The following is a 21814-nucleotide window of genomic DNA, read 5'->3' as shown; positions in this document are numbered from 1 at the left end:
CTCAGCACTAAGGCAATCAAGTACCTTTGATGAGCCTTGCCTTTGTTTGAATCAAGAGTCATTGATTGAAAACAATATATATGATGTAGTGCTAGTTGGTAATTAAAGATCTTTCCCACACCCTTTTGCTAAGTAGGTGCTAAGTCACAGGGCCCTAAATAGGGCACATATGCTCTGAGGTTAGCATTTTCCTTTTGGGGGTCACTCATCGGAAGAGTGTTCATGTGGAGATTCTGGGTAGCTGTTAAGGAGCCCCCTGCTTTGAAAAACCCAGATGTTGGTGCTTCTCTCTCTGGTAACTGTGTATAATGTCTTGGTCAGACAGCTAGAAACTTGTCTATTGATTTGTGTTATTTGCTCTATTTATATAATTTCTGCTTGCAATTTCTGTTTGTGTTTTCTCTGAAATTCAAGGTGCTGCCTTTTTCCCTGAACTAAGTGAATGATATATGTATGTGTAATTAAAGTGAGATTCTAAACCTCTTAAAGTTGTTTTCCTTAGAAAAGCAGATCAAAGAACCTGTGCTAGCAGCCTTCCTGTGTGCTAGTGTTATTGGTCTTACACAGCCACAGTAGCTGCTAGCAACATTGCTTTGATGATCTCATCAGCTCCCATGGATTTAATTGTTGCCTCTATGCAGATGATTTCCAAATCCACACATCCAGCTCTCCTATCTCCTGAATTCTAGTTTATACATCCAACTTCTTGCTGGCCACCTCTACCCACATGGCCCATAGTCATCTCAAACCCCAATGAGTCATGACAGAATTTATCTTTCCCTCTAAACTCATTTTTTTCTCAACTTTTTTATCTCTGTTGAAAACAGACACCCATGTTCACAGCCTAGGCATCATTACTGACTTATCCCTGTCCCTCAACAATCATATCCAAGGATCTGACAGATGTTGTCAATTCTACCTCCATAACATCTCTTACCAGTTCTCTTCTTTTCATTCATATGGCCACCATCCTAATTTAAGGCCTCAATACCTCTTGCCTGAATTTGTGTAATAGCTTTCCAACTGGTCTCCTTGTTTCTAGTCTCTCTTTTTTCACTCTATCTTCTACACTGTGGCCAAAGTGAAATCACTAAAGTACAGGTCTGACCACTTATTCCCCTGCTTAAGAAGCTTCAGTGACTTAATATAAAATTACTTCTTTGCTTGGCATTTAAAGTCATTCACAGTTAGGCTCCAATCTATCTTTCCAGAGTGATTAAACACCCCTTCAGAAATCTAAGCTCCAGGCAAACTGACCTATTTGCTGTTTCCTGTATGTGACATTCTATCTCCTGCCTCCACGCCTTGGTATATGCTGTCCCCCAAGACTGGCATACTCTCCTGCCCAGGATCTGCTCAGGTGCCACTTCCTTCAAGAGGCTTTTTCTGATTCCTACAAGTTTTCTTTAAAATTTATTTATTTAATTTATTTAATATATTTAGTTTTCAGCATTGATTTTCACAAGAGTTTGAATTATGAATTTTCTCCCCATTTCCACCCTCCTGCCCACTCCAAGATGGCATATATTCTGGTTGCCCCGTTCCCCAGTCAGTCCTCCCTTCTGTCACCCCATTCCCCTCCCATCCCCTTTTCCCTTACTTTCTTGTAGGGCAAGATAAATTTCTATGCCCCATTGCCTGTGTATCTTATTTCCTAGTTGCACGCAAAAACTTTTTTTTTTTGTTTTTGAACATCTGTTTTTAAAACTTTGAGTTCCAAATTCTCTCCCCTCTTCCCTCCCCTCCCACCCTCCCTAAGAAGGCAAGCAATTCAACATAGGCCACATGTGTATCATTATGTAAAACCCTTCCACAATACTCATGTTGTGAAAGACTAACTATATTTTGCTCCTTCCTAACCCATCCCCCTTTATTGAATTTTCTCCCTTGACCCTGTCCCTTTTTGGAAGTGTTTGTTTTTGATTATGTCCTCCCCCTCTCTGCCCTCCCTTCTATCATCCCCCCTTTTTTATCTTCTTCCTCCTTCTTTCCTGTGGGGTAAGACACCCAGTTGAGTGTGTATGTTGTTCCCTCCTCAGGTCAAATCCGATGAGAGCAAGATTCACTCATTCCCCCTCACCTGCCCCCTCTTCCCTTCCTACAGAAGTGCTTTTTCTTGCCACTTTTATGCGAGATAATTTACCCCATTCTATCTCTCCCTTTCTCCCTCTCTCATCCCTTAATTTGATTTTATTTTTTTAGATATCATCCCTTCATATTCAACTCACCCTGTGACCTCTGTCTATGTATATATACACACATATATCCTACAAGTTTTTAATGCCCCACAAAATTACTGAATTTATTTTGTATAGACCCAGTATTTTACTTATCTCTGAACAGTATCTTCCCCAGTAGAGTGTAAGCTCCTTGAGGGCAGGGACTGGGTTATGTACTTTTATTCCCAGCCCCTAGCATAATGCCTGGTACATAATAAGCACTCCATACATGTACCATCTTACGAGTCAATTATCCATAAAGCCTTTTTGTTTGTTCGTTTTGTCTTTTTGCAGGTAGCAAAGAAATCCAAGTCAATAGCAAAACAGAAATCAGATCAGAGAACGTATAGAAATTATAGAGTGGACTATATAAAGTGAAGGAGCTTTGCATTGGGAATGAGGTAAAGAGAGAGTCCTAGATCCCATTCAAGGTGAAGGTCCTCAAAGTCTCTAGTATAGTAAGCTGGGGATATGGACATGATGCAGACTCTCAGCTCCTCTCCTGCTGGCTTCTTCCCAGAGTCTTCTTCTCCCTTCAGCAATCTGAGATGGGGTTGGCACCAAACCTTTAAACTACATTTTTGGACCTAATTCTTCCTGCTCCAATCCTTCCTAGCTACTGATAAAACTCTTCTGAATAAGCCATTTCCATCATGCCAGCTCCCTATTCAAGGATCTACAGTGACTCTTTTATCACCAACAAAACCAATCCACAATTCTCAGTCTGGCACTCAAAGTCCTCCACCGACTAGCCAGTTTTATTTCCTACACTTCTGTACCATTCATTCTCACTGGCGGTCAAATCAGACTCTTCCTTCCCATGAGTCATTCCCTTCTTTCCATCCTCCCACATATTCTTTACTATTTGCCATAGTCATCCAGTCAGTTCATTAGCATATGATTCTCTCCTCTCCACAGGCCTATGTCCTTCCCTCTCTCCACTCTTACCTCCTTTGGAAAGTGTTTCCTTGATTCACATCCCTCTATCACTATGTCTCTTTAGCATTTTTATATAGTTCATATTATGGCATGACACTGTCTTGCAATATAACCTATTTCCCCTCTCAGGGTCTCTGTTTCCTCCTTTGCAAAGCAAGAAGTTTGGCTGCAGCGATCTCAAAGGCTGAAAATTAACCATCCCATGGTTCTTTCTTGCACTTGTCAAAATAGTCAATAAACAAACATTTACTAAGTGCTGCCTATGTGCCAAGGCCCTGCCACAATGTTGGGGATACAAAGAACGGTAAATCCCTTTGACACGTTCTAGGAGAGATTTCAATTCAAACATTTATTGAGTGTTTGCTTGTAACAGCCCAAAAGTTACATTGAGAAAAGTTAATAAATTAACTAAAATAACTTCATACTTTAATATGAACAATAAGAATAAAGGATATTGCAAGTATGGATCTTCTTCATCCTAGTCAACCCACAGTGCCTTCTCCAAAGACAGATGGGAATAGTTCCCGCCTTTGGTGTCAGCTTTGGCACTAGTTCCAGTTTTCTCAACTGTGACCTGTCTGTATGATAGCTTCACTGGAAACTTTTATGGGAACCATGGACTGTTTTTCATACAGGGTCTCTTACTTGCAAAGGGTAGGAAATGTAGTGCTTGTGGTAGGAATTCAGCACCTTAGCAACCTAGGGGGAAAGTGTAGGTTGTGAGGAAATATATATATCTCATGAATGTAAATAAGGGGCCTTACTACATACCGTTTTGCCCTCATAGATATATTGCCTTGTAATTTTTTCTAGATGTGTCCTGTTTCCTCAAATAGACTATACACTCTCTGATGGCAGGGGCCAAGCCAACCAATGCCTTAGTGGTGGTATGGCACTGTGGGACATCTGTTGGCCTCAAATCAGACTTCTATGGGTGTGTGAGGATGACCCTTCCTCTCTCGGGCCCTTGTTTTCCCTCATCTCTAAAAATGAGAATGAGACTATCTACCCTATCTACCTCACAGGGTTGTGGGCATCAAATAACATGAGGCAAACATTTTTTTGATTATAAAGCACAATACATGTGTGGTGAAATTATTACTTTGTAAAAGTGACACCCCTTTCCCTCACCTCATTCCCTTCTTTCTGTCTCCTAACTTCTCTAAATTCCCTTGCTCCCCTTCAAACTCCCTTTAGTTTCCTTCAACCTGCCCAACTATTGCACTCCCATCATGCTCCTGATTTCCCTCGTCATGTCTCCCCACATTCTTAGGCTTCAATCCGAGGGAACATCCACTATAGTGTTATTCTGATGCCTTATTTTGGTGTGGAGGTGAGGTTGGATTCTTGAAGGTTCTGCTACAAGAGCAGTCCACTTAAACTTCAGCAGGTCTTACCAAATGGAAAAGGCTTCCAAAAACACAGTCTGACAACCCACTGAGTCTGCTACACCAAGAACAACCTAAGTTTGGAGGGGTTCATCATCTAAAGGCTGGCCACCAGGCAACGCCTTTTTTTGCCCACAGTAAGAAGAATTGCCACAGGCATGGGTAACTTCTGGGCTACATCACTGGAGAGAGCACCTACAGCACAGAAATCACAGGTTTTCTATAGAATGTTAGTAATGTAAGGGAATGTAACTGGAAGGGGATAGCCTGGCTTGCCTGTCTTCTTGGCTTCAAGTGTGACAAGGACTTTTAGGGAGCTCTGGAACCCTTAGAGAGTTCTGTAGTCAGTGTTTAGTGACCCCTAGGGAGATGGGAGATCACATTGTCAGAGGAAATTGGAGATAGCTCTTTGGTACCCAGAGAAGAGAGGACCCCAGGTAGCTTCCAGGGCATCATGAGGTCAGACAGAGAATTAAAGGGATGGCAGTTAAGGACCAAGTGCAACTTCTAGAGGTTCACTAACATCTCTGTATGTGGTTTCTCTGTATCCCAGGCAGGGATTCAGTTTATCTCCCTTGAGGTCTCCTGCAGAGACCAGTGATTCCCAGCTATCCCTGAGACAGCCTCACCAAGCCCCTCAGACAGAGAAAGATGAAGACGGAGAACTTTTCTCTACCCAAAATGAACATGGCGCTTACTCTCCTTTGGGGAATACTCTTCCTTAGGCACAGGGAACCTCACCCCCTCCAGGCCAGTGACACAAGGAGGGCACTTAGGGACTCTCACTCCTGGCATGGGCAGAGTGAGCTGGTCATCCCCTCTCTGAGGAAAGATAAGGGGAGAATAATCATTTGGACCACAAGAAAGTGGTTGTTTTGGGGGTCACTTTGGCCAAAGATAAGGCTGGAGTCAGACTCGGTTGCTCCAACCACAGGGAATAAATAGATCACTCTGGCTGAGATAGGGGTTCGATCACTTGGGCAGTCTCTCCAGATTCCTTGGGGGATTCCTGACTTAGGGATGTTGCCTTAATTGTCAGCACAGGGACCCCTCCAGGCCCACAGTCCTCACCTCCATCCTCCCCACCATGTGTAGCACGGTGCCGCAGCAGGTGAGAACTACGGGTAAAGCCACGACCACAGTGCTCACAGCGGAAGGGCCGGTCCCCAGTGTGGCCACGGTAATGTTGTGCCAGGTTGGAGCTATAGCGGAATCCACGCCCACAGTCTGGACAGCGGAAGGGCTTCTCACCAGTGTGAACACGCTGGTGCTGGACCAGCCCTGAGCTTTGACCAAAGCCTTTGCCACACTGACTGCAGCGGTATGGTCGCTCCCCACCATGACCACGCTGGTGGCGTCGCAGGTTCGAGCGGTGGCCAAAACCCTCCCCACACTGGGTGCAGCGGAATGGCTTCTCACCACCATGCTGGGCTGCCCGGTGACGGGCCAGTGCCAGAGCCTGAGGGAACAGTAGCCCACAGTCAGCACAGGAGTGGACAGGAGGAGGTGGGGGTGGGGGTCCTGTGTGATGGGCTTTTCGGTGTGCCACGAGGCGAGGGTGCTGGCTAAAGCCACGTCCACACTCCCCACACAGGTATGGTGTCTCTCCAGTGTGTGTCCGAAGGTGGCGGGCAAGATTGGCGCTCTGAGTAAAGCGCTTGCCACATTCAGGACAGGGGAAGGGGCGTTCACCTGAATGAGACTTCTGGTGTCGGATGAGACTGGGGTGGCGGCCAAAGCCTCTGCCACAAACAGCACAGATATAGGGACGCTCGCCTGTGTGGACAGTGGCGTGCTGCAGGAGCCCAGAACTCTGGGAGAAACCCTTGCCACACTGGCCACATCGGTAGGGGGGCTCAGGCAGATGTGTACGTCGGTGCCGGGCCAGGTGGGAGCCATGGCGAAAGCTTCGGCCACACTGACCGCAAGAATAGGGTCGGTCGCCTGTGTGGGAACGCAGATGCAAGGCAAGGTGGGCACCCTGGGCAAAGCACTTGCCACATTCAGGGCAAGGGAAGGGGCGCTCGCCAGAGTGGATCAGCCTATGGCGTGAGAGGTGGGAGCGTCTTGAGAAGCAGGAACCACATTCAGGGCAGGAAAAGGGCTTTGGGGGTGGGGGTGGGGATGCTGGGGGTGGGGGCAGGGCTGGGCCACACGGTGTGGCTGGTGGTGGGGAACCCTCCAAGGCAGAGGGAGGGTCAGGGACTGATTCTGTCTCCTCTTCTTCCTTGGTCCTCATGCCTGTGAAAGAGACAGTGGTGGAATCAAGGAAATGAAGCAGGAAATAGAGGAAAATGAGGATCTTGTGGTGAACTGGAGAATCCCTGTGGAAGCTGCTCTCCTCCCCGCCCTCCCTGACAGATAGCATCCCTGAAGGGATTGAGAGTGGAGCAGGACATCTCAGAGAGCAGCTTGTATCCCTGGAGGCAGAAGGAGGAAGAGATGGGGGGCAGAGGTTAGCCCTCTCTACTGACGGCAAGGGGAAGGACTTTGGTGATTCTCCCCAGTTACTGGGAAGCAAAAGTATAGTTTAGGAAAGTGAAGAGGTGTCAGGTGGTGCTCCCTCCTTGGGGCAGTGTGATACACTAGGAAGTGCAATGGTCTTGGCATAGGAGAACCTCAGGACTCCTGCTCCTGCCACTTTTAGTCAAGCAGATTCTCTTCTCTAGACCTCAGTTTCCTTGCCTGCGAAATGAGGTTAGACCACTTGATTTCCAAAGCCCTGTCAAGCTCTCAGTCCCAGACCTGATGATTCCTTCTCTGGGGTAGGAGGAGGATGCAAAGGGTGAAGGCAAAAAGATCTTTTCCTTGTTAGTTACTCACCTGGGTAGAGATCTTTCAGGACTCCCTTTTCTTCAGACTCCTGAGACCCTGGACCCCATGGCTCAGCCCCTTGCTCCAGGTGAGTGATCAATTCTGGTTTGGGGATTGGAAATCCTGGAGCAAGAAAGAACAAGATTCATTATTCTGCCTAAGATATTTGCCCCTCCCCCAGCTGAATCCTAACCATTCTTCAAGGCCCAGCTCAAGTTTCTTTTTCCATGAAGTCTTTCTTGACCACTCTAGATCGCTGTGATTTTTTTTCCTCAGGAATCTTGCACTTACGGTCTATTAAATGGTATTTAGCATACACTTCACTGTACTGTCAGTTTCTGTACGTCTCATCTTCCCAAACAGACAGTAGGACACCTTTTTGGTGTGCTTTTATATCCTCTACATCTAGTATAGATACTTGCAAATTCAAAGTGCTTGACAAATATCTGATTGCTGGGTTCAGGAAGACTCAGGAGATGGGGAAGCAGGATGCCTGAGGGGGAATAGAGAGGAGAGAGCTAGGGACCTCTAGGAGGGGTGTAAAATGCTAGGGTTCTATGCAGGGAATTCAGAGACATCACCTCTCAATTTAGCATTTCAATTTAATTCAATACCCCGATAAAATGAATGTCTGAATCAGGGTGGTATTTTTTGGGGGGTGGGTAGTTACTCACCCAAGGAGATGAGGTTCCGGTAGCTTTCCCACATGACATCTCCAAAATACACGGCCATGTCTGTGAAAGTCACTGGCATGGGGGGTGGGGGATCAAGGTGAAGAGTGGAAGACAATGAGGGGGAAGGGGGGGAAAAGTGAGAAGTAGAGAGTAGAGGAGGATGGGAGGATGTAGGTGACATAGGAGCTGGAGGAGAAGGGGAGGGACAGGGACATGGGGAGGAAGGAGAAGGGCAGGGGGAAAGGGGAATTGTAGGCTGCGCCAGGGTGGAGTAAGAGGGGAGCCCGACCAGGTAGAAAGGAAGGGCCACTGGGAAGTTAGGTTTGATGAGGAGGGAAGGGGAAGGGACACTGTCTCTGGAACCAAAATAGAGAAGAGATAAATTCCACTTCTCTCCTCAAGCATTTCTAGTCCTTTTCTCCCCTCCTTTTTCCACATCATCCTGCCCCTCCCCTCACGCCCACCTCTTGAGATTTCTTCCAGGCACCATGAAGTTAGCAAGTTTAGACTTCTCTGGGGCACCAGGCTCAGGCTGAGCAAACAACGCCTCAGTGCTCAGACTGGTCTCGTCTTCCCTTCCCCTAGCATGCCAGAAACACCACACCTCCCAGATCAGGGACAGAGGAAAAGAAGGCAAGCTGGGGGAGTCAGGAACAGGATGCCTGGGGAGGTATTTAGAAGTGGGTTGCAGGGTTATATAGGTCAGGAACTAGGATGACTTATTAGGAATCCTGGGGACTGGGGAGGTGCTGCCTGGGTTTGATGTTGGGGGGCTGGAGGAGTATATGTGGTTATTAGAGGACGCTCAAAGCTGGAGAAGACACATGTAGGAGAGTCCCTGATATTGCAGGGTTCCTAGAACTATGGGAGATGGTGATATTGGGGAAAAACTGGGAGAGTTTATGGCACTGGGGCATTCCCAGAGGCTATAGGAAGAGTCTTTGGTTCTGGGGAGGCTCCCTGGTATTGGATGTCCAGGATGGGGGGTTGTAGCATGGTCTCGGTATTGAAGAGTCCCAAAGGCTGTGGGAAGGCGCAGGAATTGAGAGGAAGATCTATAGTATCGAGGGTCCCAGGGGTCTTTAGAGGGTTTTGGCATTGAGGGGCTCTAAAGACTGTCGGAAGGTTACAGTAAAGGATCTGTGAGTCCCCTGTGTTGAGGGACCGGGAATAGGAGGGTCCCTGATAGTGAAGATCCCCAAGGGCTGTGGGAGTGTCCTCGAATTGTAGGAGGGTCGGAGGCTGTGAGAGAGTCCTTGGTACTGAGGATCACAAGGGTCTGGGAGTGGTAGGGTCTCGGGTATTGAGAGCTGGGGTTGAGTGGGAGGGGCAGAGGCGTGTCTCCGGTATTGAAGGGTTCTGGGGCTGTTATTACTATTGAGGGCCCTGGGGCTGTGGGAGGGTTTCAGGGGTGGGAGAGTCCCTTGTATTGAGGATCGAGGGCTGGGGGTCCACGGAATCGAGGATCCTGGGTCTCGGGAAGGGTCTCTACTATTGATGGTCCAGCGACCCACGGAGGGTCCCCGGTATAGAGTCCCGGGGATGTGGGAGGGTCCCTGGTATTGAGGATGCCGGGGGGGTGGGGTGGGTGGGAGGGTCCACAGCACAGATCTAGAGGGTGTGGGAAGGTCCCTGGTATTTTGAGGATCCTGGTGGGGTGAGAGGGTCCAGGGGCTGGGGAGGACTGACGCCTGGGGTCGGGGTATTAGGGAGGGGGCCGGGCGGGCCAATTACCTGCACCACCGACTCGTCTGCCAGCAAGACAGCGGACTGAGCTCAGCCACAGGAATTTGGGGGGGGGGGGATGAGACGAGCAGCGGAAACAGGAAGTGAGGGGCAGAGTGCCCAAAGAAAGGGCGGGGGGCCCTTGATCCCTCCCGGAGCCGACCCCCTTCCCCTCCCGCTGGCCTTCCCGAAGATGGGGATCGAACCCTGTCACTTCTTCTCAGCCCCTGCAGCCCAGTCTCGGCTCCCGAGCCCACATTCTACCCACCTGGTGGGAGGGAAAGGGAATGGATGATTTCCACGCCCCTCCAACTGTCTGGGGAAGCAAGAACTACAACTCCCACAGGCCCTCGGGACAGCAGCGTTCTAGGGCCAGCGATCCCCTACCCCGAGGCCTCATGGGAATCGTAGTCTCAACTCCCGCCCCTCTCAGCGGCGTGGGAGGCGGAGCGCCACGGAGCTGGAGCTACCACCAAGGACAAGGGACCTGAACTAGCGGCGCGGCGGCGGCCTCTGCTTGCCAGCTCTAGTTTATTGGGGAGGTATTTGTATCTCTTCCACTTTGCTCCTGCCAGCTTTCAAGGTGTATTAGCCGCCTTTCCCAACCCCCTCTCCCAAAGGAAGAATGGTTTTTTTCCACGGAGGCATCATGGCCCCTATGTCCCCCCTCCCCTAACACACAGACAGACACAAATTTCAAAGAAAAAAAAGCAAATGCGTTGTTTTTGGGGGAAAGGGAGGTTTTCCTTCCTCCACAGTATCCCCATTACAGAAGGGAGGTGACTGGTGAGTAGAAAAGGAAGGAGTTGGGGGCGCACACCCCACTCTGTACAATATAGAAGAATCTGATATAGACACTTTGTATAAAAGCCACTTGTCCTCATCGGTGTCCTCTCGCCGGCCCGCCGGGCAGGGTAAGGGGGTGGTGGGTGGGGGGAACACAGACCTGGAGGCGGAGCTAGGACATACACACAGAAGCCCTATGATCCCCAACCCCTTGGGTCACTTGGGGTCCTTAGTGGGGGCATAGCACAGCTCCAGGGGTCTGGACACCTTCCAGAACTTCTCATTCACCAACTCCAGGGTCAGTGAGCCATTCAGGGTCTGGGTATATGGAATAAACCAGAAAGAAAGTGGAGGGAAGGAGAGAAAAGATTGGTATCAGTAGGGAGGGAAGGAAAAAAGGGAACAGAAGAGATATGAAGAAAAGTATCCAAGTATGAAAAGAGAAGAGGGAGAGGAATAGGAAGAAAATAAGAATAGAAGAGGAAAGTAACGGGAGATAAACAGAAGGACAAGGAGAAAAATGGGAGAGAACAGTATACAGAAAAGCTGATTAGTGACAGGGTGAATGGACAGCGTTTTATCTTAAACTTCTCTCATCCCCAACCCCCCCCCCCCCCCAATCATTCCCTCCTATCTCTCACCGTGAAAGCTCCTCCCCCAGGTGCGATGTAGATGGTATACTGCTTCTCACTGACACCCTCCAGGCTGGGCAGGGCTGGCTCCTCTGGCCCATCAGTTCCTCCAGTTCCTGGTGCCTCCCCCCCACCTCCCTCAGGTCCTCCAGCTTCTGGGACTCCTCCACCTGGTGCCCCAGGCTCCCCAGCCTCTTGTTGCTGCCTCCGCTCAAGTGCAATCCTTAGAGCCAAGTACTTGGAGAGGTGGTCAACTGTGGCATTCCCTGTCGTCTTCACATATCTGAGGAATGGGGGCAAATGATCAGTGAAAAAAGCAAAGGCCTGATAGGATGCAAGATATGTTGAATCCCACTCATGGGATTTTCTAGGAGTGTCTTTTCTGTTTAGAGTTTGGAGGTGACCACGATTGTGCATCAGGTATGTTTTTGAGTTCGGGGAGGCCAAACTGCTGGATAAAATCATTGTCTTGGTTATGGGACGGAAGCTCTGTAACTTTGAGGTACCCCATTTGGTCCCCGGTTCCCCAGTTTTTAGATAGTTGCTTGGGGGGGTGGAATCTCCTCACCTAGTCTGACTGTATTCTCCTTTTTCGACCAGCAGAGGGTGGGGCCGGAACACAAGCTCGATCTCTCCTCCTGGCTCAGGAGGACTGGGGGCCCCAGGTGGGCTCGGTGGACCCAGGGTCCCGCCACCCAGGGGGGCACCCCGGTCCCCAGAATCCTCAGAACCTGCTCCCCCACCTATACCTCCAGCAGCCCCTCCCCCTGTCCCTCCACTGCTACTTCCCACAACTCCTGTTCGATGTCGTTTGGGGGCAGGTCCAGGAGTGGAGTCTGGGGCGGAGTCTGAGCTAACATCTTCCCCATCCCCATCTCCCTCTCCCTCACCAGGCTCGCCCTCCCCACCACTCATTGTTGTTGTCTGGTCTGACTCTGGCATTGGCCTCCTTACACGTTGGGCCCTGTAGAGGCAAAGAACACCAGTTAGGAAATCAGCATGTAGGAAGGTTATGGAGTCAGAGATCAGATGTCGGGAGGTCAAAGACTCAGAAAGTGAGAATCACGAATTTTTGCCTATCCCATGTCCAGAAACCTTCCAGAATTCCGTACCTAGCACTTCAGCGTGACCACTTTCATACCTGTGCATTGCCTGCATCCGGAGCCCCTCCTCAATGCTGGAGCTCAGCGCTTGCTGGTTGTGCAGACGGCTAAGCCGGATGAGGACACGATCCTGGTGTGCCTCATACTCTTCTCGACTTGGGTAAATCTTGGAGATCAGGGCGTCAAAGTTTGGATCGGGCCGAAGAGACCGCTTTGACACCAGCTTCTTCCTACAGGTAGGGCACTCTTTGTTCCTGAATCGAGGAAAGAAACCACTTAAAACGTTAACCGGTAACAGGGGTCTAGAAGATCTCCACCAGCGGCAAAGGCACGGATCCTTTCCCCCACACACACCGCCCCACTCCATCCCAGCGCATGGGGCTCCTGATACCCGCTGCGGAGCGCAGTGACAATGCAGTCGGAGCAGAAGCGATGGAGACACTCCTTTGTGGTCATGGTGTTCTTCAGCATGTCCAGACAGATTGGGCACATGAGCTCTGAATGGAGGGATCGTGGGGAAACGGCAATCTCCGTGCCATCCATGATAGCCTCCTGCAAGAGGGGCGAGAGGGGCAGGCAGCGAGATCACGCTTGAGAAGCGCAGGAGAGATGCAACCTTTGGGTCTCCTAGGAAGGTGGAAATTCCCAAGAAATAGTATACGTTCCAGGAATAGGGGTGCGCGGGAGAGCCCCCCCTCCTCACCTGTGGGGTCCGATGCAGCTCATAGAGACTCAGTTCCCATGTTTTGCTGGCGCTCTGTGCATTCGCCGGGGTCGCCATGGTAACAAGGAGTCGACCACCACCCCCGAGATCTGGGGGCAGACAGGGCCACCAAGGAGCAGCCGAAGGAATCCTGGGGGTGGGGAGGGGAGTGGAAGGGGGGTGAGAGTCCTCCCCGCCTCGACCCGCCCCTTCTGCACGCGCCCCGGTCCCGAGGCCCCGCCCCCTTACGTTTCCTTCCCCTCCCCCTCCCCTCCTCCTTTCCCTCCCCCCGCCCCCCAGCCCCAGGCCCTCTTCTCGGGCTCGCCCCGCCGCCAGCGTCCCACCCCATCCCAGTGCCCCAGCGCCGCGTACCTCCCGGGCCCAGCTCGCTCAGTCCGCGGTCCCTCCCACTCAGGACCCCGGTCCCGCCGCCGCCGCCGCCACCACTCCCGCCGCCGCCATGGCTGGGGCGCTCGGGCCCTTGCGTCACTTCCGCCTCCCCATTCCCTCCCCTGTCTGACTCAGAACGATGGTTACGTCACCGGGCTGCTCGGAACGCGGGTGGAACGTGGAACGAAGGGGGTGCCCCTCCCTTTGCACACGTGACACACCCTCTCCACGTGAGGGGACGGGCTAGCGCGGCGCTGTCTTGCTCCACGTGGGGCTCCTTCCCCCAGCTCCACGCGGGATGGAGACGGGACTGGACGGGACGCGCCTCCGGCGGCTGCCCACGCCGCAGTGCACTGGGGGAGGGGCACGCTCCTCCCCTCGGCCGCCCGCCCCCAGCCCCCAGCCCCCCTGCCGCTCCCAGCATCCCGCCGCCGCCCTTATCCCCATCGCCTCCCGTCCCTGCCCCCGGGGTTCGGGCGCCCCCAGTCCCAAGGGCACGGCCCCGGAGTCCTCGCTCCCACCCCCCCGCTCCGCCTCAGGGACTCCTCTCTTCTGTGTCAGGCGTCCCGAAGTCCCCTCGTCCGCCCTCCTCGGCGAGGCTTGGGGGCCGCGGCTCGGGATGTCCAGACTCAACTCTCGAGGGCCGGAGCCACGAGAATTGCGTTTGGACAATCAAGAGCCGCGGCCCGGGGAGGAGGAGGGTCACCCAGGGGATAGAGAGCCCCGCCCGTGGGGGCCGGAGAGAGCTGTGATCGGGGTAAGGGGGCCGCCCCGGGCGATGAGGAGGGGAGCGGGTAGAGACCTGGACCAGTCTGGGGGTGGGAGGAGGGGGGAGATGATGGGGAGGGAAGGGCAGGGAAGGGATGCCAGCTCTGAAAAGGAATGGGAGCGGGAACTGCACGGGAGATGGAGAGGAGCCCGGACCCGCGCCCGAGCAGGTACACATGGACCAGAGACCAAGCTGGGGACCGAGCGGGGAATCGGCGGAGGTGGGGGAGTTGTTTCTTCTTCCCCCACCCTGCCCCCGTGGACCACCCTTTTTCCCTCCCGGTCCTCCCTCCCTTCCGAGCCCCCCACTTCCCTGTTCTCTCCTTCCGTCCGTGGCCAGTCCTTAAGTGGGATCCAGAGGCGATTCGCCCCCGGCCCCCTCCTCTCCCCTCCCCATTACTCCTCCTTTCTTTTCTCCCCCGGCCTCTTTTTCATCCCCTCCGGCCCCTTTCAGTGGCTGGCCCCCTCCCCTAATCCTGGCCACCTCCCCTAATCCCCCACCCCCCACCCCGACCCCGGGCCGGCTGCACTATTGTGAAGCATCGAGAAGGGGGGGGGGGAATAGAAAGGGGACTGAGAGAAAAAGGATGAAGGTTGAGGCACCTGTTCCACGTTGTCCCCCCTTACCAAGGCCAGAGTCAGGAGTATGGCTGCGCGGATTCCCTGTCCCCCTCCCCCTTGCGGGACACAGGGACAGGAAAAGTTAGGGGGAATTTCGGGGATGTGGGGCACTGTCTACAGGGGTGGGGCCAAGACCCCTCCTTCTGCCGGCACTGTATCCCACACTCTTTCCCTCTCACACCCGGCGGCGGGGGTTGCCCTGGGAAACGAGCCACTGAATGGGAACAATCCCACCAGGAGAAGAAGGGGAGGAGGAAATGGGGAGGAGTCTGAAGGCTTGGACACAAGAAGGAGCCAGAGGTGGTAGGAAGGTTTGGAATTTATTAGGGTCACAGACACCCTTTTCTCATAACTTGTCTTCCCAACATACAGTCGATGGTCCCCCACCCTCTATCTGAATCTTCCTTTGCCTGGCCGTGGTGCTGCTTGGGGGAAGAGATAAGTTCAGTGTCATGGGACGCTGTGGGAATTACATGAAGAGACCTCCTGGGAGGGTCAGAAACACAGAGAAACAGAGAGGGAGGAGAGAGAAAAAGAGAAAAGCTTGGAATAGGGATTTCTCCAACCTCCCACATCATCCCCAGTTTTTCAAGAATTGTTTCAGAGGTTTCCATTAACTCCTCCCTTTTTTGAGTCCTGTTTCCAATTCTCTTTTAATCATACCAGTGACTTCCACAGTGGTCCCTGTGATGTATCCACTGTCATCTGATGCCAGAAATGCCACCACATCTGCCACATCTGGGGAAAGGGTTCAGAATTCTGACTACTGCTGCCCACGGGATCCCAGGAATGATTTCCCCCCTCCCCCCAAAAATAACCAAGGCAAGGAACATAAAGTAACATATAACTCCCAACCCTAAGGACATCACCTCGCAAACACCCTAGCCTTGTTATGCCCAAGGGCATCTTTCAATCTCCACCCCAGTTTCTGTCTCCCCTTTCATGTTTTCTCCGTTTTCTTCATCCTTGTTTCTCACCCTCAGGAACCCCCAGATGGCCCATCGGAATTTGTGACGTTATCTGAAAGTAGACATACAATGGGAAAGGAAGGATTTTTATGGAGAAGTGGTTTCTTTGGCCTCTGCTTCTTGTCCAGAATTTTCTCTATGAAAGGGTTTGATGGGTAGCGAGGGAGGGATTTAGGTAACCCCTACCTGGTCCAATACTTTCTGTGGTACTTTCTTTGTCATGGGTGTTATAATTAATCCTGGAAGAATGGAGTTACATCGGATTCCATGTCTGTGAGGAGGGAAAATTATCACTAACCACTGATGATTGCTAATTCCCCATTCTAACCCTAGAGATTGCCAGGCTGGATATCAGTCTATCTACTGTTAGCTGAGCTGGGATCAAGCACATCCAGGGGGCTGGTTACTTTGGCACTTTACAGAGTAACTAGCTTAATGATCCCTCTCATCTCCCCAGGCTAACCGTCCAAGTTCTCTGGCCACAGTTCGGGTCATTCCTTCCACTCCAGCTTTGGATGCTGCGTAGTTTGCCTGCCCCAGGTTCCCCACCTGTAGATGAGTCATGGTTAGAGATCACAAGGGACCCTTTCCCTTTCCTCCCATTTGCCTTTTCCCAGGCTGACCTTTCCTATGATGCTGCCAATGTTGATTATGGATCCAGCACAGCCACTGGATACCAGGGCTCTAGCTGCAGCCTGAGTGACCAAAAAGGTGCCCTGAAAATGAAAGGAAAAGATGGCAAAGATGGTGGGTGGTCATAGCCCTCAGCACTCTCCTTACTTTGGGCACCCCCTCTCCCTCCCTCCTAGGCAGGTAACTCGATCAGGAGGACCACAGGATATGAAACGTTCAGCGGCCAAGACCTTGAGGTTGACAGCGATGACTTCATCCCAGTAATCCTCAGGCATTCGGAGCAAAAACTCATCCCGGGTGATGCCCGCACAAGAGACCACCACTGATGGTGGGCGGGAGAAGCAGGCCTGGGGGAGACAGGAAGGGTACGAAGTGGAGAAAGAGGCGCGTGAGAGCAATTTCTTCTCCCGTTCCCACGGGTGGACTCATACGGACTCGCTCTCACCTGGATTTGCTCTATCAGCCCCTGCACCGCCCCTGCCTCGGCCACATCAGCCTGGAAAGCCGCGTGACACCCGGGGCCAGCCCCAGCCTCACTCCTCGGCCCCTCCAGAAGCCGCATAGTCTCCTCGGCCGCTGCCCCATCCCGGTCGCTTGCCACCACGAGGGCCCCTTCCCTGGCCAGGCGCAGGCTGACTGCCCGGCCGATGCCACTACCCGCACCTAGGGAATCGGGAGAGGAAGGAGTACAGACGCCGGACCCGGGATGCGGGCCAAGGCAGAAGGCGGGCGCCTGCGTCGGAGGCGGGGGCAGCTCGGGGAACGCCCCGGGACCCAACGCCGGGCACATCACCCTTAGAGCCTGGGCAAAGGAGGGGAGCGGGGACAGGGGCACAACACCGCCCCGGGAAGCCCATGTCGCGCCATGTCCCCAGCGCCCGAATATGCGCCTCCCTCCTCGCGAAGTGCGGCGGGGCTCCCTAACCTGTGACCAGGGCGAGCGCTGAACGCAGCCGAAGCTGGGCAGCCATGGTAAGGACTTCGGCCCCAAGCCGATGGGCGGAGAGAGGGCGGGGCCGAGAACTTGGAGCCAATCAGGACTGAATACATGCGCATTGGGCAGCCATGGTAAGGACTTCGGCCCCAAGCCAATGGGCGGAGAGAGGGCGGGGCCGAGAACTTGGAGCCAATCAGGACTGAATACATGCGCATTGGGCAGCCATGGTAAGGACTTCGGCCCCAAGCCAATGGGCGGAGAGAGGGCGGGGCCGAGAACTTGGAGCCAATCAGGACTGAATACATGCGCATCACCTCCCTAGAGTGCAAGCCCCAGGCAAGAAGTGACCAGAGGCTGGGAACGCTGCGCCCCTTCCCGAAATTAAGACAGGACACCAGATGGGGTGAAAGAGCCGGTGCCTTTATTTCCGGTCACCACCCTTCCCCCAATCCGACCCCCCCCACTCATATAAAAAAAGCAAAAACTAAACAGGTGGAAGATTAGTAACAAGCCCCCCCAATCACTGTACACGATTGACCTTAATCCTGACCCCTCCCCTCCACCCCCTCGGTCCAGGGCTCAGGCCTTTCAGAAAGGCACGCCCTCCTCAAGAGGAGAGATGGAGGAGCAGCTGGGGCAACTTGCTCCCTTGAAAACAGGTATGGGGGACACAGGTGACAGGAGTCCCTATTCTGTGGTCCCTCTTCCTTGATTCTTGGGGCTGGCCCTTCTACCATGGCCACATTTAGCCATGCCACCTAAAATCCAACTTCACTGTCAGTGAATTCTCAGTACTACGGCCATTCTAGCGTCTCATTCTCAAGTCTACTGCCCTCTGAGACCTTCAGGCCTATAGGGCCGACCCAAGTTCATTGCCCTTCTAGACTGTATATTGTTCTGGTACTTGGCTCCTCCTCCCTTTGGCTAGTGCCCCCATCCAAGTCACTCTACCCTCCAGGGTTTAGGGGGAGGGGTCTCCCACCTCTCATTCGAGGTAGGCAATCAGCACCATCATAGCAACTCCACCCAGCAGCCCCAGGACCTCCAGCAAGGACTGCAGGGGAGAAGCCTCCCTCAGTAGCTCAGGCAATACAGACACAGTTGCCACATAGATGAAGCCACCAGCTGTAAATGGGAGGACCCAACCTGAACCACTACCACCAGCAGCACTGTTTCCCTGGGACCCTCCTTCAGCCAAGAGCGCACAGGTTGTGCCTGCTAAGGCCCCCAGTGCTGTCAGCAGTTGAAGACGCATTGCCTGAAGCGGGGGTAGGAGGTTTGGGGAAGGGAAAGAAAAAGAGAGAAACCTTCAAAATTATGCCTGGTGAGAGATAAAATGTAAGTTAATGTCCTGAGGCTTGTGGAAAGGCATGCAGTATATGGGCAAGAAGAGGGACTTGAAATTTTTTTGTTTTGTCTTTTTCAAAGTCTAGAGTCTAAAGAGGTAAAAAAGTAGAAATAATTTGTATACCAGAGAAAGAAAGAGAAAGTACTGATTCCTGCTTGAAACAACAGAGAAAACACAAAGAATACAGGGAAGCTAATTTCTCAAGATTTCAGGGAGGTGATATGGGGGGATGGGATCAGAGACAGTGGCAAGGAATCAAGAGCTAAGGGGTTCCAGAGGTACCTTGGAGGAACAGATACTTGTGGAATGTTCCTGATTCCCCCAATTACTGACCTGCCTCTTGCTGCAGCCAGACTGGACAAGTATGGCAAAATCCCCAACTTCATGGGGCACCTCATGTAGCAGGACAGTTAGTGTGGTCAAGATCCCTAGTCCACGGCCCCCTCGGAAAGAAGCCCCAATTGCGAGACCATCTGTGAAGTTGTGAGCCAGGTCAGCAGCTAGGTTTAGGTATCCAGACACACGCAAGTCTGAACAGGAGAAGCAGGGAAGGTGAACACAGTAAGATACTCCAAATTCCCTCAGCCACTTCTATAGCTCCCATATTCACCCCAAAATGACTTTTAGATAAACAATATCTAAGCATAGTGACCAGATGTAACAATAAACAGTGGCTCATGAAAATACCACCCCCTCCCCCAAGCAGTCTCCAAACTTTCAGAATGTTTCAGGCACCGTCCCACATCCCTCACCTGAGCCTCCTTTCTCCTCTTCAGATTTAAGCAGTTTCACCGGACCATCACTGGGCTGTCTGCCTGCTCCTCTTCTCCTCCTTGCTCCTCCAACCTCCTTCTCTTTCTCTTCCTCATCGGAGCTCTGTTTTTCCTTGGAGGATTCTGAGGAAAGAAAAGAGTGATCAGAATGATGAGATCTCCCCATTTCATTCAGAGGCAGATTCAACCCTAAGCCAAGAAGATTCCTAGATAACCACCACCTTCCTGAAATCCCAAGGCAGGAGAATGAAGTATAGGGGAGAAGGTATTTCTAAATCTTACCACGCTGGCCGTGCCCGTGTCCGTGCCCGTGTCCATGTCCGTGTCCGCGTCCGTGTCCTCCCTTCACGTGTGTCACAAATTTTTCCACCACAAGAAAGGCAACAATTCCACCGAGAACCCAGAGCCCAACAGAGAGAATGGGGCCCTGGTCTGAGGGCAGGGAGACAGAAGGATACTAAGATAGAAAAACAGTCCCTCGATCCCCCCACATCCTCTGGCATAAAGTTGGGGAAAGTGGGGGAGATGGTCAAATACCCTCCCCCCACCTCAGACCCAGACTTTGCCCCATTCCTCCCCCCATTCCCTCCTCACGGCTATGGGAGTGTCCGTGTCCTAGTCTTTCCTCAAGCTGAGGTTCTACATCCCCATGATGAGAATGAGGTTCTGAGAAAAGAAGGTCGGAAATATCGAGCCTACGCTATAAACATCACAGCTAACGGAGACTCAAAGTGTAAGGCAGAGTGAGACTGAGGGGAAATGGAAGGTTAGAGGTCAGAGATCACTCACCCAGGGCATGAGGGATCAGGTGCAGGAAAGCATCTCCCAGAAGTCCCCCTGAGGCAAAGCTGAGCAGGATTTGCAGGAGTGAGCGGTGCTGAGGAGAATTGGATTCCACAGGCACAAGGAATAGGATGAAAAATGGAGCTGCTGAGATCAGCACTGTAGCCCCCAGAGCCTAAGAAGTTGGGATTAAGGAAATAAGTCAAGAATATAAGTTAATTACTATATAAGGGTGGGATCCCACGCCACATAACCCCTTCCATTATCCCCATTATTCTCTGGGAACTCACATATGCCCAAAGACTGACAGTGTCCAAGTCCTGCCCACTGCCTAGAACCTCAGAATCCCCAATGCCTTTAGGGCTTTGTCCGTATTCATGAGCATGGCTGTGTCCATGGTCATGAGTGTGACCTCTGTGTCCATTTCCTTCATGTGACTGTCTACTGTGCAAGGAGTCAGACTCATAATAAAAGCTCTCATGTGTGTGGCCATGATGTCCTGGTGCATGTCTGTGACCATGATGGAGATCATCATGCAAATGTCCATGGCCATGATGCTGGAAATCCTCATGTGAGTGCCCATGGCCAGGATGGTGGAAATCCTCATGTGAGTGCCCATGGCCAGGACGGTGGAAATCCTCATGTGAGTGCCCATGGTCATGATGGTGGAAATCCTCATGTGAGTGCCCATGGCCAGGACGGTGGAAATCCTCATGTGAGTGCCCATGGCCAGGATGGTGGAAATCCTCATGAGAGTGCCCATGGCCAGGATGGTGGAAATCCTCATGAGAGTGCCCATGGCCAGGATGGTGGAAATCCTCATGTGAGTGCCCATGGCCAGGATGGTGGAAATCTTCATGCATATCTTCATGCAAGTCTGCGTGGCCCCCAAGTCCAGACACCAGCAGCTCTAAGGCAACCCAAGTCACCAACCCCACAGCTGCCCAGCATCTGGCCCCTGGGACTCCGTGGGCCATGGCGATTATCTAAAAAGAAGAGAGATAGTGACCCTTCTGGGTCCATCCAAGGGGTCTATTCTCCAGTATGGTTGCTTTCCTGTTCTCCCCAACCATGGTCTGTAGTCTTTCTGACTCCTTTCCCCCTCCCCCCGCCCCGCATCCCCTCCCCAGGCTCTCTGGTCCCTGGGAAAGTCTCGCTAGTCTTCGGGAATTCCAGTTTGGTGTTCCCTCTGGGCCACCGTCTCTATGGTACCCGGAGAGGATGAGGGGATCGCGAATGCAAACGGAGGCGGGGGTCTCACCGGCTCCGGGGTCTTCTCGCTCCCCGGTTCACACGGACGGACGTGGCACTCCCGCGTCCCTCGCTCCCGCGAGAAGAGGAAGTTCCGCCCTTTCTCCGCCCCTTTCCTTTACCCGGACAGCGGCTCTCTCAGCTGGAGCTACGGGGAAACTTATCCCTTGATACGCATGCGTATACAGAGGAAGCGGGCCAGCCGGAAAGAACGGCTCGGCTTCTTCCATCTTGGTGAAGGGCGGAAGCGAACTCAGCAGCTTCCTGTCCTTACCTAGATGGCTGTCACCACGGTGCTGCCATCTTGGTATAGGGCAAAGTGAAGTACCTTGTTCCGCCAGATCTGGCGCCCCATTCCA

At 52.5% G+C, this 21814-nt stretch overlaps 4 protein-coding genes across 7 annotated transcripts; all 4 read right to left on the bottom strand.

Moving 5' to 3' along the window:
• Positions 1-5492: 5492 nt before the first annotated feature.
• LOC118858023 (zinc finger protein 436-like) lies at positions 5493-10159 on the bottom strand. Its single transcript, XM_036768450.1, has 7 exons — positions 10147-10159; positions 9769-9785; positions 9410-9683; positions 9165-9296; positions 8035-8106; positions 7370-7483; positions 5493-6787 (listed from the first exon to the last, which is right to left on the bottom strand). The coding sequence occupies exons 1-7, from the start codon at positions 10157-10159 to the stop codon at positions 5493-5495; spliced, it is 1917 nt and encodes a 638-aa protein (XP_036624345.1).
• Positions 10160-10453: 294 nt separating this feature from the next.
• On the bottom strand, positions 10454-13495 carry RING1 (ring finger protein 1). Its single transcript, XM_036766201.1, has 7 exons — positions 13356-13495; positions 12984-13134; positions 12672-12832; positions 12319-12534; positions 11746-12141; positions 11187-11460; positions 10454-10863 (listed from the first exon to the last, which is right to left on the bottom strand). The coding sequence occupies exons 2-7, from the start codon at positions 13059-13061 to the stop codon at positions 10762-10764; spliced, it is 1227 nt and encodes a 408-aa protein (XP_036622096.1). The 5' UTR covers positions 13062-13134; positions 13356-13495; the 3' UTR covers positions 10454-10761.
• Positions 13496-15063: 1568 nt separating this feature from the next.
• Positions 15064-17395, bottom strand: HSD17B8 (hydroxysteroid 17-beta dehydrogenase 8). The gene is made up of 9 exons (XM_036766202.1): positions 17289-17395; positions 16809-17026; positions 16594-16710; positions 16354-16446; positions 16194-16279; positions 15917-16001; positions 15740-15782; positions 15426-15500; positions 15064-15248 (listed from the first exon to the last, which is right to left on the bottom strand). The coding sequence occupies exons 1-9, from the start codon at positions 17332-17334 to the stop codon at positions 15232-15234; spliced, it is 780 nt and encodes a 259-aa protein (XP_036622097.1). The 5' UTR covers positions 17335-17395; the 3' UTR covers positions 15064-15231.
• A 304-nt stretch (positions 17396-17699) lies between these two features.
• On the bottom strand, positions 17700-21704 carry SLC39A7 (solute carrier family 39 member 7). Of its 4 annotated transcripts, none has more exons than XM_036766199.1 (9): positions 21466-21530; positions 21023-21190; positions 20495-20950; positions 20211-20379; positions 20016-20087; positions 19704-19853; positions 19401-19544; positions 18982-19178; positions 17760-18558 (listed from the first exon to the last, which is right to left on the bottom strand). In XM_036766199.1, the coding sequence occupies exons 2-9, from the start codon at positions 21179-21181 to the stop codon at positions 18286-18288; spliced, it is 1620 nt and encodes a 539-aa protein (XP_036622094.1). In that variant the 5' UTR covers positions 21182-21190; positions 21466-21530; the 3' UTR covers positions 17760-18285. The 4 variants fall into 4 exon arrangements, with proteins under 4 accessions (XP_036622091.1, XP_036622094.1, XP_036622093.1 ...); XM_036766197.1 differs by having other exon boundaries at positions 17761-18558; positions 20495-20986; XM_036766196.1 differs by having other exon boundaries at positions 17700-18558; positions 20495-21190; positions 21466-21704.
• Between the last annotated feature and the right edge of the window lie 110 nt (positions 21705-21814).

Source organism: Trichosurus vulpecula, chromosome 7 (genome assembly GCF_011100635.1).
Source record: "Trichosurus vulpecula isolate mTriVul1 chromosome 7, mTriVul1.pri, whole genome shotgun sequence".
Classification (NCBI taxonomy): Eukaryota; Metazoa; Chordata; class Mammalia; order Diprotodontia; family Phalangeridae; genus Trichosurus; species Trichosurus vulpecula.
Note: the sequence above shows the minus strand (reverse complement) of the source record. Positions and strands in the feature narration are given on the sequence as shown.

What these genes read in the sequence shown, in the direction of transcription:
- RING1 (XM_036766201.1), bottom strand. Translation starts at nt 13,061, where the DNA reads ATGGCGACCCCGGCGAATGCACAGAGCGCCAGCAAAACATGGGAACTG. An exon ending in GGAGAATACAGTCAGACTAG is followed by an intron (nt 11,461 to 11,745) that starts GTGAGGAGATTC and finishes CCCATTCCTCAG; the next exon opens with ATATGTGAAGACGACAGGGA. An exon ending in CTGGGGGAGGAGCTTTCACG is followed by an intron (nt 10,864 to 11,186) that starts GTGAGAGATAGG and finishes CCATATACCCAG; the next exon opens with ACCCTGAATGGCTCACTGAC.
- SLC39A7 (XM_036766196.1), bottom strand. Translation starts at nt 21,181, where the DNA reads ATGGCCCACGGAGTCCCAGGGGCCAGATGCTGGGCAGCTGTGGGGTTG. An exon ending in CTGTCAGTCTTTGGGCATAT is followed by an intron (nt 20,380 to 20,494) that starts GTGAGTTCCCAG and finishes CCAACTTCTTAG; the next exon opens with GCTCTGGGGGCTACAGTGCT. An exon ending in CCTGATCCCTCATGCCCTGG is followed by an intron (nt 20,088 to 20,210) that starts GTGAGTGATCTC and finishes TTCTTTTCTCAG; the next exon opens with AACCTCATTCTCATCATGGG.
- HSD17B8 (XM_036766202.1), bottom strand. Translation starts at nt 17,334, where the DNA reads ATGGCTGCCCAGCTTCGGCTGCGTTCAGCGCTCGCCCTGGTCACAG. An exon ending in TTGGCAGCATCATAGGAAAG is followed by an intron (nt 16,280 to 16,353) that starts GTCAGCCTGGGA and finishes ACTCATCTACAG; the next exon opens with GTGGGGAACCTGGGGCAGGC. An exon ending in GTGGCCAGAGAACTTGGACG is followed by an intron (nt 16,002 to 16,193) that starts GTTAGCCTGGGG and finishes CCCTCCTCACAG; the next exon opens with ACATGGAATCCGATGTAACT.
- LOC118858023 (XM_036768450.1), bottom strand. An exon ending in CAGCCCCAGGGCCCTCAATA is followed by an intron (nt 9,297 to 9,409) that starts GTAATAACAGCC and finishes TGTGATCCTCAG; the next exon opens with TACCAAGGACTCTCTCACAG. An exon ending in GGACTCACAGATCCTTTACT is followed by an intron (nt 8,107 to 9,164) that starts GTAACCTTCCGA and finishes CCCCCATGCCAG; the next exon opens with TGACTTTCACAGACATGGCC.